This window comes from Thunnus albacares, chromosome 15, assembly GCF_914725855.1.
Source record: "Thunnus albacares chromosome 15, fThuAlb1.1, whole genome shotgun sequence".
NCBI lineage: Eukaryota > Metazoa > Chordata > Actinopteri > Scombriformes > Scombridae > Thunnus > Thunnus albacares.
Window position 1 is genome coordinate 23,443,273 of NC_058120.1, and position 14,540 is coordinate 23,457,812.

At 37.5% G+C, this 14,540-nt stretch overlaps 2 protein-coding genes across 2 annotated transcripts; one reads left to right on the plus strand and one right to left on the minus strand.

Annotated features, from left to right (window-relative positions):
- Positions 1-13: 13 nt before the first annotated feature.
- rdh12 (retinol dehydrogenase 12) lies at positions 14-7,474 on the minus strand. Its single transcript, XM_044375509.1, has 7 exons — positions 7,203-7,474; positions 5,709-5,827; positions 4,136-4,291; positions 3,908-4,012; positions 3,551-3,760; positions 2,956-3,145; positions 14-1,010 (listed from the first exon to the last, which is right to left on the minus strand). Exons 1-7 carry the CDS (start codon positions 7,457-7,459, stop codon positions 908-910), a joined length of 1,140 nt encoding a protein of 379 aa, XP_044231444.1. The 5' UTR covers positions 7,460-7,474; the 3' UTR covers positions 14-907.
- Positions 7,475-8,550: 1,076 nt separating this feature from the next.
- vti1b (vesicle transport through interaction with t-SNAREs 1B) lies at positions 8,551-13,852 on the plus strand. Its single transcript, XM_044375510.1, has 6 exons — positions 8,551-8,924; positions 9,050-9,108; positions 10,974-11,171; positions 11,804-11,977; positions 12,280-12,341; positions 12,777-13,852. The coding sequence occupies exons 1-6, from the start codon at positions 8,828-8,830 to the stop codon at positions 12,868-12,870; spliced, it is 684 nt and encodes a 227-aa protein (XP_044231445.1). The 5' UTR covers positions 8,551-8,827; the 3' UTR covers positions 12,871-13,852.
- The last annotated feature ends 688 nt before the right edge of the window (positions 13,853-14,540 follow it).

The following is a 14,540-nucleotide window of genomic DNA, read 5'->3' on the forward strand; positions in this document are numbered from 1 at the left end:
CAGTCTTGTAGTAATATTTCTGTTTATTTACATTAAATGTAAACATTCAACTCTTAACAAGAATGTAAGTGTAGTAAAAGGCATGTTTCACTTGTATAAAACACAGAATGTAAACTCTTGGCAACCTTGCATGTGAATGCTGAGAAGGAAACATGAGGAGGGGAATCCTTATGAATGTAAAACAGTAGTTCCTGCAGGAATGTGCAGTTTTGGCAATGATCATGGGAAAAAAAAAAATCTCCGTAAATATTGGAATGACATGATTCTAACTCTGTTGAAATAGAAAACCTTTATATAACATGTATTACAGTTATCACAAAATACATTTATGCAATTTAAGCTGTAATCGTGGCTCAGACTGAAGCTAATTTTTGATAGTTTACTAATATTTTAATCGACCTGGAAACTTTGTAAGAACCCCTGCAATATTTTAGAAATACTGGCACAAAAGTCAAGCAATTTAGCTGCAAATTCTGGATAAATCAAAAAAAACAAAACAATATTTGATAAAGATGCTGGTCAGTTACCCTGGCTTGACCCTTCACAGTATCCTACAGCATTGCGATGCATCAAGTTGCTTTTTTGCCTACACTGTATTCACATTGTGTCACAAAAATATAGAGTCAAAAAGTATTTGTGGTTACATGATAATACAGTTGAGTTGTTTTGGTTTGTGAGGCACCAAAATACTCAAGTTATTATACTGTAATTTACTGCATTGTTACACAAAAAAGCAACTTCACATTATAGTACCTCTTACATTATTACCTGACTGCTGAAATCTCTGAAGGTAAGAAACGTTCAAAGTAAAGAACATCAAAACCATAGTGAAACGATGAAATTAATGATAACAGAAAGGATAAGGACTCCTTTTAAGAACTGAGATAGATGGCGGTTAAAAGTTGAATCAGTCCCACTCGATACCAAGAAGCTCGCAGCTGACGTCCCATAGTCTCTTGGCTGTGTCCTCACTCCTGCCCTGTGGGGCTACAAAGGCAGGGGCGCAGTCGCTGAAACAAAGGGAGGGGGACGGGGGGTGGGGAGAGTATTACATAAAGGCTAATGATGGTATGAGTCATCACTCTGCGTGCAGCGTTTTCATTTCTCTTTGACCTTGTACATGATAGTAAGGTTTGTTATCCTCATTTATTTTATCCTGGCCAGAAACAAGGAACATGCTTGATCTTACAAACGCTGCACTTTAAAGGATTTGGCTGGCAATTTTTTCTATATTATTCTTATTGTCAACAAATCTCATGTGCAGAGCCAAACCAACAATGAATTTATCTACTGACAAGTATTGTGTGTGTATCCAAAGCCTGTTACATCTTATTCCTCTGTGCCGTGGACGTCCGCTGTTGTCCAAAAACTATTAAGTGAGTCAATGAGTCACACTGCTGACATGTTCCTTCATCCCGATGACTACGGTTATGGTAATTTGTTTAGAAACGGTTCCAAAGACAAGGGAGTAGACGCCACTGTGCATGCACAGGAACATGGTTCTGTTTACAGAGCTTCGCTAGCTTGTTGTGCTACATATCACAACCTCTTGACTTTGTGTTACATTGAACATTTCTCAAAGAACTTAAGTGCAAAGTCAAAAAACTAAGATGTCCATCGTCTTCAGGGTGAAGGAACATGTCATCCAGTGCAACTGTGTGGCTCACTGACATGTTTATAATAGTTTTTTGACAACAACGGAGGTCTACAGCACAGAGGAATAAGATCTATCAGGCTTTTAATTCAAACACAATACGTGATGAGTTCGTTGTTGGTTTGGCTCTGCACGAGATTTGTAGATTTGTTGCCAATAAAAAAAAAAAAAGGATATTGTCAGCTTTATCCTTTGACGTGAGGGGAGTAAAGGTAAGGCTTTGCTAGTAAGATGGCAAAAACAAGTAAATTGCCTCTTATTTTGCAGTATGTTAACATTTTCCTTATATAATCATCATTGTGGTCTATGCTGACTTACAACGTTTAACTTCTAGATGGACAAAATGACAAGAAACCAAAAATAGTGAATGTTACAAGTGAAAGTGTAGCTACCCTGATAAGAGATTCAACAAACAGAACTGAAACATGCCTGTCCCTATTTTCAGTGGATCTGGTTCCAGAGGATAATTTCCCCCAAGTCATTTCAGAAAACCCTTACAAGCTTGAACTGAACCGACCAGCTATGGGGGGGTTAATTTTTTAGCCATGCTTGCAGCTCTCGCAATGACAATGTTGGTTTGTCAGCAGGCTCACCACTTTAGCCCAGAGTCAAATATCTCAACAACTATATGGTGGAACAGATATCCATGGTGCCTAGGGGATGTCTCCTAATGACTCAAGTGATCCTCTGACTTTTCCTCTAGCACTCCTAGCACGTCAAAGTTTTCACTAACCCAGTGAAATACCTCAACATCTACAAGAAGGATTAGCACAAAATTTTGTACAGACATTCATGGTACCCTGAGGATGAATCCCCCAGACTTATGTGATTCCTTCACTTTTCCTCTAGTGCCACCATGGGGTTGAAATTTTTGGTCGAGATTGTTATGTTTCAAAAGATATCAGATGGATTTGCCATGAAATTTTGTACACACATTCATGGTCCCATCAGGATTAGTCGTAATAACTGTGGCGATCTCATCAGGTCAAAATCATCTGTAATTTGTGTTTAGTTCTAATTATCAAATGTTAGCATGCTAACACGCTAAACTAAGATGGTGAATATGGTAAACATTATACCTACTAAACATAAGAGTGTTTGCATTCAGCTCAAAATACCACTTAGCCAAGCTAGTGAGCTGCTAGCGTGGCTGTAGAGTCTTGTTTTCAAGGGAACTGACTCATCCATAGCCGGGCTCCAGACTGAAATATCAGTCTGAATATGAATCTCACTGGACTACTTTGAGGTCTACATTTCTTCTTAATGGTTCTTGGAGGTCAACTTTCTAGTTTGTTGCTTACCTGAAGTGTTTCCCAGAGATCGAGTGTAGCTCCTCTGCCACGGCACAGTAGATGCTGGTCTGCGCTCCTTCCCGTGGAGTTTTCAGGAACATAGACAAGACGGTGAAAAGTATCGTCATGAGGGTCGAGTGTCTGGTCAGGTCAGAGTTCACCGTCCCAGGATGGACTGAGTTCACTGTCACATTGGAGCCTGTGAGGACAAAAGACAGACGTCACTATCAGAGACATTTTTTAAACCTTCTAACCAACAGACTGAACACTGGGAAATAATATTATTTAGGTAGTAATAGTGGAATGCCAAGAATTAAGCTTTTTATGATGATGATTTAGATGTATTCATTTGTGGAATATATTATTTTACTTCCTGCTATATTTAAAGACTTTTCTCTAACACAATACTGAAATTGTACAGGATGCACCAGCTGTGTTTTTTAAATACTGATGAAATGGGTGTTATATTTTGTATTTTTGTATTTGGTTTTATCTCCTCACTCCTACTCTGGGCACAATGCACCACTAATCCTCGCTGTTACTACCCTGTATGCCAGAGCAGGTCATCTGTCCTTTCTCCCATTTTGTGTGTGTATTTGTGTACCTTTTAGTCTACGTGCAGACTCTCTGGCAAAGAGCACATTTGCCAGCTTGCTCTGGCAGTATGCTAATCCGCTGTTGTAGCTGCCCTGGCTGTGAAGGTCATGGAAACGGATCCAGCCAAAATTATGAGCAAGAGACGAGACCACCACGATCCGGGCCGGCGCACTGCGCTTCAACAGCCCGATCAGGAGGAACGTCAACAGGAAGTGACCTGCCAGAAGTAAGACACACGTACGGTTAGCAGTCAGAACACACAGTCTTGTTTTTTGATTCGGTGTACCAATCCCAACTGTAAAAACAAGACTCATTTAAGGCTTGAATGAGTCATTGCTGGGATTAGATGTCAGTGAAGTCTTACCTAAGTGATTGACCCCAATATGCATCTCAAAGCCATCAACTGTTTTCGTGTAAGGGCACATCATCACCCCCGCGTTATTGATAAGGATATGAAGTTGGGTGACCTCTGAAGAACAAAACATTGGGGGGGGGGGGGGAAAGGGACACAACAGCTGTGATACATGTTAAACAACAATAAAACTGAGCTTTGTGGGTAGATGTGAATATCAAACAGCTACTGCGTGCATACCTCTCAGGAATTTCTGTGCGAAGGCTCGTATAGAGCAGGTATCTGCCAAATCCAGCTCTCGAACCTCCACTTGTGCTTTGGGGTACGCAGCTCGGATACTGGCTGCAGCCTCCTCACCTTTTTCTGTGTCTCTGCATGCCATAATCACCCGAGCCCCTGTTGTGTAAAAAAAATAAAGAAAATAAGACAAGTTATTGACAAAACAGAAACTACAGTAATTCAAAGAGAGGATACAAGGAGGCTTCTGTTCAGTTTTGGTGTGTGGAGCAATTATATGTCACTCCTCAAGCAAAGTATCACTTTTATATTTATATGGCTAGTTGAACAAAACATCCCAATCTCTAATATTTTTTATTGGAGTTTAGAATTTTGGTTTCAATTTAGGATGCTTTTATATTTAAGCTGTGGCACACTGAACCAAACTAGAAAAAAAAGGATTACACACATAGTTCAGTGACTAACTAAACACAACACAACTGAAAGCACTGAGGAGCCTTGAAATGCCCTCTGTTTTTGAAAAATGAGATTACATTTTATGCTGCTTGATTGACCAAGAATGAAGGCAACAATATTAAAATTCCCGCAGCAGGTCTCTAACATGCCAGCCAACCACCAGCAAATCATTCAAGGGTCAGCTCCAAAGCACAAAGAGAATAAATCCTTTTATGTAACATCTTTAGTTTAGATGCAATAGTCACTGAGCTGGACAATAATTCAATGTTATCACTTAAGTGTCTGAAGAATCGTGTTGTGAATTTCTGATCATATCATGATATTTTATAAAGTTTTGTTGTCCAAATGTATCATTTCAAGCAAATTGTGATTAAAAATGAACACAATTAATTAGTGAAGTTTTGGTTTACAGGTATTAAGACTTCTGTCTAATATAATGCATAACAGCTCATTGCACTTAACATACATGTAAGTTTGATCATTTTATGTCATTTTACATTTAGAGGGAGCATAGTTACCCTGAGCAGACCTATCATTATAGAGCCTGTCAACCTATTGGTATACGGTATATTGTGTGTTGGAGCGGTGGCCATTTTTAAACATTTTGACTTGACATTGGTGAGAATGAATATGTTTGTGCAGGCCTTCAATCAATTTTTATATATTTGCAATGTCATTACAGTGTATAGTACTGTAAACTAGTATATTGGCATTATATATTTTTAATAATATTATAACTAGGGCTGCAAATAACAATTATTTTCATCATTGATTAATCTGTTTATTATTTTCTCAATCAATTAGTTGTTTGGTTTATAAAATGCCTGGAAATGGTGAAAAATGTCGATCACTGTTTCATAAAATCCAAGATGCAACCTAAAATATCTTGTTTGGCCCAACCAACAGTCCACAACTCAAAGATAATCAGATCAAGAATGACTCCAAACAATTAGTTGATTATCAAAATAGTTACAGATTAATCATTGCAGCTCTAATTCTAACACTGATTTAAAATTTGCTTTGCCCTAAAATAGACCCCTGTTTTCTCTGAGGGTTGTTAAGGGGAGGTTATGGGTATCAAAGAGGGATTTTGCTTTTGAAGATAAAACCAAAAGGTCACCTCGCATTGCCAGATCCAGGGCGGTCTCCTTCCCGATCCCTGTGTTGGCTCCAGTGATGAGGACGGTCTTCCCATCCAGACGAGTTGTAGATTTGCAAACTCCTCCTGCTGCATATTGTCTGTTAACGGACAGTAACTACTGATTAATACCAGAGATACTGTATCATGGACACTGGTGGAAAGTAACTAAGTACATTTACTCAAGTACTGTGCTTAAGTAAAAAATTGAGGTACTTGTACTTTACTTGAGTATTTCCATTTGATGCTATTTTATACTTCCACTCCACTACATTTCAGAGGGAAATATTGTACTTTCTACTCAACTACATTTATCTGACAGCTTTAGTTATTTTTCAGATGAAGATTTGACACAAAGGATAATATATCAGCTTCTAAAATACAACATATTCTTAAAGATAAAACCAGTGGTTTCCAACCTTTTTGGTTTTTGACGTCTCACAAAAAGCAGTGTGTAGTCGGGGTCACATTTCAGATGTCTGTGAGTTGTTAACAGCTCCACCAAACAGTGATTTTTCCCTCTAAACTTCTCACATGGTTTCATTTCAATAAATGTTCAAATGATCCAACATTTCACCAAAAATCAAAGATTAGAGAAAAAACTGAAAACAGATTTGTGTATCAGAACTTTGTTTTTTCTTCTTTCCTCTCCTGTTAATCATCTCACGACCCCTCAGATTTATCTGGTGACCCTTTGGAGGGGCCCGACCCCTTGGTTGGGAACCACTGGACTAAACTAGCTAACTGTATATAAAGTAGTTCAAACTAGCTCCACCTGCAGCAGCTACAACAGTAACATGCTGCACTGATGCTTCAGTATTAATAATCTAATGATGTCATATATAATAATATATCAGTCAGAGGGTCCAAACCACTACAGTTTACTGCTATACTTATGTATTTTTGCTTAAGTAAAGGATCTGAATATTTCTTCCACCTCTATTGGAATGACTAGTAGCTCCTTCTGCAGTCAGTGTAAGTTATGTCCTCATTATGATTGGACATATGGACAGCCTGCCTTAATTATTCATACAGAAACTTGGATAATGAACAATCCTGAGCGTCAAGTCGTACGACCCACGCCACCGTGCAGGGCCGCCCCATAACCAATAGCTCTATTGGAGTAATGCATACAAATATAACTCCGCCCACGCTCAGCCTCCTGATAGGCCCGACTTTCTCAGCTGGAAGACACCCGGTTCATCTATGTGCAAGAACTCCCACAGCTCCATCATTCTATTACATTGATTTTCTGCTGGGAAAATCAATTCAGCATCGTGCAAAAAAACGGCAATGAAAAATACACCTTAAAAATAACGGTTAGTTGAATTAAGTGGGGCGATAAGTATTTTTAATCATGTAAATTGACCTCATCGTAATAATTACATCAGTGCACTGTAATGTCCTGTCAAACCATGTAACCGCCTATCTGTGATTTATATATGTGAGTGAATGAGTGCATTAGTTGTCGCTTACCGTATGTGTGGTGCAAATGAAATCACCAGTAACGTCACCACTCCGAGGCCTGCGATAATTAATAAAAGCAACATCACAACACGGATTTGCTCTTTCCCGTCTCTTCCTGCAGGACGCTGCTGCTCTGGAGCAGAACAGCTGATGTCAAAGCATAAAGGAGTGCGGGGTGTAGCGGGGGCGAAAGAGACACCGCGCACGGAATCATGGGATTGTAGTTTCTGCAGCTGGCCACAGAAAAAAATGAGATTACCAGTCATTTTAGTGATATCTTTTTCTTTTTTATTTATTTACCAGCGGATTTTAATATTTTTAAGAAAGTAAACCATTATTTGGAAAGTTTATAAATGTTTTTATTTTAACATGGCGAGACATGGATATCTATAGTTAGTTAGATAGATATATAAATAGATAGAGATTAAATTATTTTATTGTCACATGCACAGCAACACAGTGGGTGGCAACATTGAAAGCAGTGAAAATTTCAAGTTCCAATTAGATTATATAATAAAATATTTAGAATTATAAAAAAAAGGAGAGAGAAGAGAAAGATAAAATATATGCAACATATGTACAAATATACATTAAGAGACAGACTATTTAAAATATATACAAATATACATTAAGAAAGAGAAAGGAAATTCAATGATTCCCATCAATTTAGGGAATCAGATTACCTAATAAGACTGATTAAAACAAGCAGATTTCACGTATCTAATAACTTCTTTTTTTTTTCTCCAAGTGCTTTATTTGACCATATGATAGCCTACAAATTCTTGTCGTAACTGTAACGATGCATTCTATCAGTAGCACCGGCCCAGGGAGAAAAAAGAAAAACAAGAGCCAAGTTATGTAAACAATAACCATATATTAATAATTAAATAAGTGCACACATGTAGAAATGGGTACATGAAATCAAACATTATAGGTTTACAGTCATGGGCTCAATAAAACAACTTGATATTGAATAAGTATGTGATTGTTGATGCATAAATCGTGTTGTACAATAGATTTTAATAACGTTTGTATAATTATCTTTATTTGATTTCATGCCTTCTACCATGATGTTTTTCTTACAATTTCTTACCAACCAAGTTATATAATAATAGATTTATGTATAAGATATTTTTCTTTCCATGTCTGTACAGTAGTGGTTGAATAAGGGTTTCAACAGAAACATGTACGACAACCTTATAATTACCAAAAAGAAACCAAAAGAAACATTTTCCCACTCAGATCTGTTTAAAAACTACATTTCCCAGAAGGTGCCAGTGAAAGCTGTCTGCCTAACGCCTGCATAAAATTGTTGTTCACGTAATTTTAAAGTCGTTTTCACATGGTCTGGCATTATTTTCGTTAGTTGTATTACTATTATGCGGAGTGCGGTTTTAGATTTTAGTAAGAAATTTACCAGAACATAGTATTTGATTTTTAGTTTGGAGTTTTTGTCACGTGATCATGAGGGCCATCATGCGGAAGAGTCCCGAGGAACTTATTATTGTCATCAAAGCCCAGAACTAGATTACGGTACAGTTGTGATTTGTTGGTATTGCTGTTTTTACCAGGGGAAAAAAGGCAAAGTAGTTCCTCTAGAAAAGGCAGCTGACTAACGTTACACATCCTTCAAAATGTCGTCGGAGGAATTCGAGAAGCTGCACGAAATCTACAGATCTCTGTACGAAGAGCTGAAGCTGATGCCGGAGAGGGCTCTGAAGTGCCACGGAGGTAAACACTTGTTATTGGTATTGTAACACTCAAAGTTTACGCTACCTCATTAACTAAACGCCATAATAAGAAACACTGAGGATATTTTGTGTGCAGTGAAACTGAAGCTTGTGTTGTGTCCGCAGAGGAGAGGAAGAGGCTGGTGAGACGCTTCGATGAGAGGCAGGGGGAGGCGGAGGAAGTGGTGAGATGCTCTGATGTTTGGATGTTTTGGACATAAATATCTGATAGCTAGAAAGCTCCGAGCCTTTATCATCATAGAAATAAAGCTCAATGTGCATACTTCACTTACTTGTTTAACAACCGCAGTAGAAATTCTTTTCCGATATTGACAAAATATACAATTTATTGCTAAAGCTGCAACGATTTTCAGTGGTAACTAAGTACATTTACTTAAATACAATTTTGAGGCACTTGTGCTGTACTTGAGTATTTCCATTTGATGATACTTTATACTACCACTTCACTACATTTTAGAGGGAAATATTGTACTTTCTACTCCACTAGATTTATTTGACAGCTTTAGTTACTTTTCAGATGAAGATTTGACACAATGGATAATATAACAAGCTTTTAAAATACAACACATTGCTAAAGATGAAACCAGTGGTTTCCAACCTTTTTGGCTTTTGATGTCTTATAAAAAGCAGTGTGTTGTCGGGGTCACATTTCAGATGTCTATGAGTTGTTAAAAAACAGAAACATATTTGTGTGTGTCATATAGTTTTTGACATAAGAGGTTTCAGGACTGCAGCTAATGAGTATTTTCATGTTCAATTAATCTGTCAATTATTTTCTCGATTAATTGTGGTGAAAAATGTCGATCACTGTTTCCCAAAGCCCAACAGGCAACCTAAAATGTTTTCGTCCACAACCTAGAGATATTCAGTTTACTATCATAGAGGATTAGTGACCAGTAAATCTAAGTAAATATAGTAAATAATAATAATTGTTGCTGATAATATTTAAGTATCTAAAGTAAAATGATCCATTATGCAGAATAGTTGTTTTTGGACTGATAGTCATTGTATGTTTTAATAATTTTTAATGGCACATTAACATTTAATCAGAATGTTGTTGTATGTTGTGGAGGTGGAGCTAATTTTAAAAACTTTGCATATCTTTGGTAGTTAAATCTGTAAAAATGCATCATATTTGTATAATGATACTAAGTAGCAACTATAGCTATGGAATAAATGTAGTGCAGTACAAAGCTACAATAATTCCCTCTGGAATAAAGTGGAGAAGAAATATCAAGTAACATAAGATGTAAAGCACAAGTATCTCATAATTGTACTTAAAGGTACAGTGTGTAGAATTTAGCAGCATCTAACTGAACGGACTTTGCAGAAATGGAATATAACATTCATAAGTATGTTTTAATTAGTGTATAATCACCTGAAACTAAGAATCATTGTGTTTTCGTTATCTTAGAATGAGCCCTTAATATCTACATAGAGAGAGGGTCCTTCTTCCAATGAGCCCACCATGTTGCACCGCCATCATTCTACAGTAGCCCAGAATGGACAAAGCAAACACTGGTTCTAGAGAGGGCCTTTCAGCCTTTCGTTTTTCACAAGTGTCGCAGCCAACGTAGGTTCTCCTACATGCTTGGAAGGGGAGGGTGAAGGGAGAGAGAGAGAGGGGTATTCACTTGGTTGCAATCTGCTGCCTCACCACTAGATGCCACTAAATCCTACACACTGGTCCTTTAAATACAGGATTTGAGTAAAACTGCTTCCTACCACTCATTTTGAAACTAGTAAGAAACAGAAAGGAATTTACTTAGTTTGCCTTTAGTATCAAGAGATTCACAACTTTGCTTTTAGTTTCACATATTTCTTCTCATTCAGCTTTTTGGAAATGCCAAAAACATGATTGGACTGAGTTATGGTGTGTCAAGATATCATTGTAATATTACATAATCCAGTGGTTGTTTTGTGCAGAAATACCACCGTCAACATGTTCACAAGCAGATTTCACAGCTCATTACAGAGAAAGATCGTATCTCTAGAATAAGACCCTTATGTTTTTCTTATCTGTCTGCAGTTACAAGGAATGGAAGAAGAGCTGCGAGCGGCTCCCTCCTCCTACCGAAACGCTATGGGTACAAAGCTGCGCATGTACCGCAGGGACCTGAGCAAACTGCAGAGGGACATTAAAATCTCAACTACAGGGTTTGGCTTTTCCTCCCAGCCAGTAGAAGGAAGTCATCAAGGCATTTATTCATCAGAAAACCAGCACAGTGTGAGTGTGGAGCTGTGGACTTTCTTGTGTCATAAATGCTTAATGTGAGAGTCATCGGCAAACACAAGACTCAGGAATGTTGCCCTACAGATTTCTTGCATTAGTGACGTTCCTTAGTCACTTGGTTAGGAGAACTAAACTCACTCTAAAGGAGAACTTAAAACACCTTCATAATGTTAAAGTTCGTACTTTATTTCTCTATTCACTATCTTTTTTCTTTGTCTTATTCCCCCTGGATAATGGCTACAAGACATATTTCCAGGGCAGTTACAAGGAAATCTAATAGCAGGAAATGTTTCACCTGTATGAAACATCAGTGGAAAATGATATCTGTAGTTGTCAGTTTCCTAGACTGAGAACAACAAGCCTACATCTCTTCTCTGCAGCTTGTAAAACAGGATTTAATAAAATGTTGGAAGCCTGTAAATTGACGATGTTTGCATAGATGTGTCAGTTTGAGGCAAAGTAGGCACACTAGAAATGGAAGTGTATAGCATTTTATCGTAATGTTACCCCTGAAATATATTCAACAGGACAAATTAATATCTGAAGATTAATTTTATTGTCTTGAAAATTACTTTTCTTGCTTTATTTACCCTGGCTGACTTTGTAATTTTTACCCACCCATGCAGACACACTTGCAGTCCCAGAGAGCCTTGCTGCTCCAAGGTACGGAGTCTCTGAACAACGCCAGCCAGAGTATCGAACGAAGTCAGCGTATCGCAGCTGAGACGGAGCACATTGGCACAGATATCATCGAGGAGCTGGGAGAGCAGAGGGAACAGCTGGACCGCACCAGAAACAGAGTGAGCTTTAAATGATTATCTGGCTACTATAAGAAACAAGATTAAGACACTGCACTAGTTCACATGGATTCAGAGTTAATATCTGAGATGTTTTGATTCAGTTTTCCGAATTTGATAGAATTTCTGAAAGCTGCCCAGCAATTGTGACTAGTTTAGGGGCAAAGCAGGTGGCACAGCTCAGGTCTGGGTCAGTGTGATTTAGATTAGAAGTTTTTTTGTGTTTTTAAATTGTAAAAAGACAATTTCATTTTGTCAGACCATAGTTATGTTAAATATCTTCTCTGTCTTTTGTTTTTTCATAGTTGGCGAATACCGGAGAGAACCTCAGTCGAAGTCGAAAAATCCTTCGTGCCATGTCACGGCGGTAAGTACTAGATTTTTACTCATTTCTTCTTGTTAGTATTTTTTTATTGATGTGCTCAATGATTCAATTCTAAATGTATTTTTTCTAGAATTTGATGTATCTGTTTTTTCTTTGCCTTCCACTGACATGAGATCACAATTACCTGTACTCCTCTGTACATTAACAAGACAAAATGCTGGACATTAATCACATAAAACATGCATGTGATGAGTAACAAATGAAAAGAATTGAGTTATTTCACCTCAAATAACATCTCTCTGAATTTTGTTTTTTGTTTAGAAAAGCATGTGAAGCACTTAATGTGTAATAAAATAACTGAAAATCATAATTTCGCAATATCTGATCCTTCCTTTTCGGTAAATGGTTATGTAAGATGCGTAAAAAAGCCTTTGCTTAATGTTTACCGCAATGACTTTCTCCTTTTCTGTCTCATAGGCTTGTGACCAACAAGTTGCTGTTAGGTGTCATCATTTTAATGGAGTTGGCTATTCTGGGTGCTGTGGTTTACCTGAAGTTCTTCAGAAAATGAGCAAACTATACCATCTTTAAAAAAAAAACAGTCTTAAACCCTGGATCCAGGCTAAGCCCGACTCTCTACACCTGTTTTCACTGACTATCCAGTAGCAATAACGCTGTTCTGCTGCATTCAGCCAGCTGTGAGTGCAAATAAGGACAGTAAGACGGTTCAGTCTTAAAGCAAACCTTAATCGAGGGAGGAATTCTCCTCTATATGAGTCAATAGGTGACATTCATTTAACATGAATGACACATTTTTTAACCTGTTAATGGACCAAGCCTACAGGAACTCCATGGAAGAATTAAGAATTGCACTGTTTTATCAGACTGTTAATACCTGTGAAGCCCTGCGGATGGATTTTCTGGACTTGTGTGCTTGCTGCTATGGATGGTTGTGTTCAAGTATGATCTACTTACATGACAGCACCTGTGAAATGTTAGTGACATACTTTGACTTTGTTTTGGGAGGTTTATAAATTCTCAGATTGGGATACTTAATTATTAGTATTCAACACAACCGTATGTTCTGTTATCTTTGTAAAACTAAACTACAGTATCCGATAAAAATGGCACCCGTTGAATCTATTTTTTTTAGTGTGTTCATGCCCAGTATCCAAATGGTTGTATTGAGTTAATTTTTCCAATGCTGAGGACTGAGACCTGAAGCCAAATTTGTCTTTCAGACCTGTGAATGTGAAAATGGATGGAAACTCTTCTGACAGATGCAATGTTCTCCACAGTTAATTAAGTTGTCTAATCACTGTATAATACAAAAATTAGAAATAGGCTACGGTTTTCCTCATTTGACCGCCTGTATATTATTAAAGCTAATCTTTAACCTTAGTTTGCATTTTATCTGAAATTTCTAGGAATGGCAGCCAAACAGGCCAAATTAAAAAAAAAAAACATCTGCTGTGGAGACCAGGCCGGGTTAGTGCTGCGTAAACAGCATCTGTTACTGTGGAATTAATTGTCAAATAAAAAGTAAAAGGTGATTAAGTTATTTTTTGTGTAATGTTCTCAAAGTGGCACATCTGTTACCATGTTTTTCCTCCACATATCATGTGATGGCCGAGTAGAACATGTTTGGTGACCTGCTGGTGTGGATCAGGTTGGGAGTTTGAGTTAGAGTAGAACAAATTAGTTTTATTGCTTTACAGTTTTTTACAATTGGTTACATGCAAGGTTCAATACTCAGTAAGCATCTTCAAAACTCTTCAGCCAACACAACAGCAACAATTATGATAAAAAATTTATGTGATTAATATAAAAATCACATTTTGCATCACTTAAATGACTACAGCCTTCAAATTTCCTGAATACTTTTCTCACTCAAACACAAACATCAACAAAACTCTGTGGATCTGCCGCCCATTTTAAAAATGCTTCCATATTTCTTACACTATCAATGAAGTATTTAACAAGAATCAATTGGCATCTAACTAGAGTGTAATTTAGACATAAAGTGCTGATGTGCATGATAAAAATTACTATTAGCAGTTTACAAGATATATAAGATGTGCATATATATTGTTGAAGATCATTTAAGTCCAGTTTAGCTGTGTGAGTTTAATGACTTGTGAACCCACAGACACAGAGGATCTGAGCCGGTGAGGTGACCCAGAGCAATGACAGGGAAGCACTTTTATGCAATAAAAAAAACTGGTACAGTAGACAGTATGT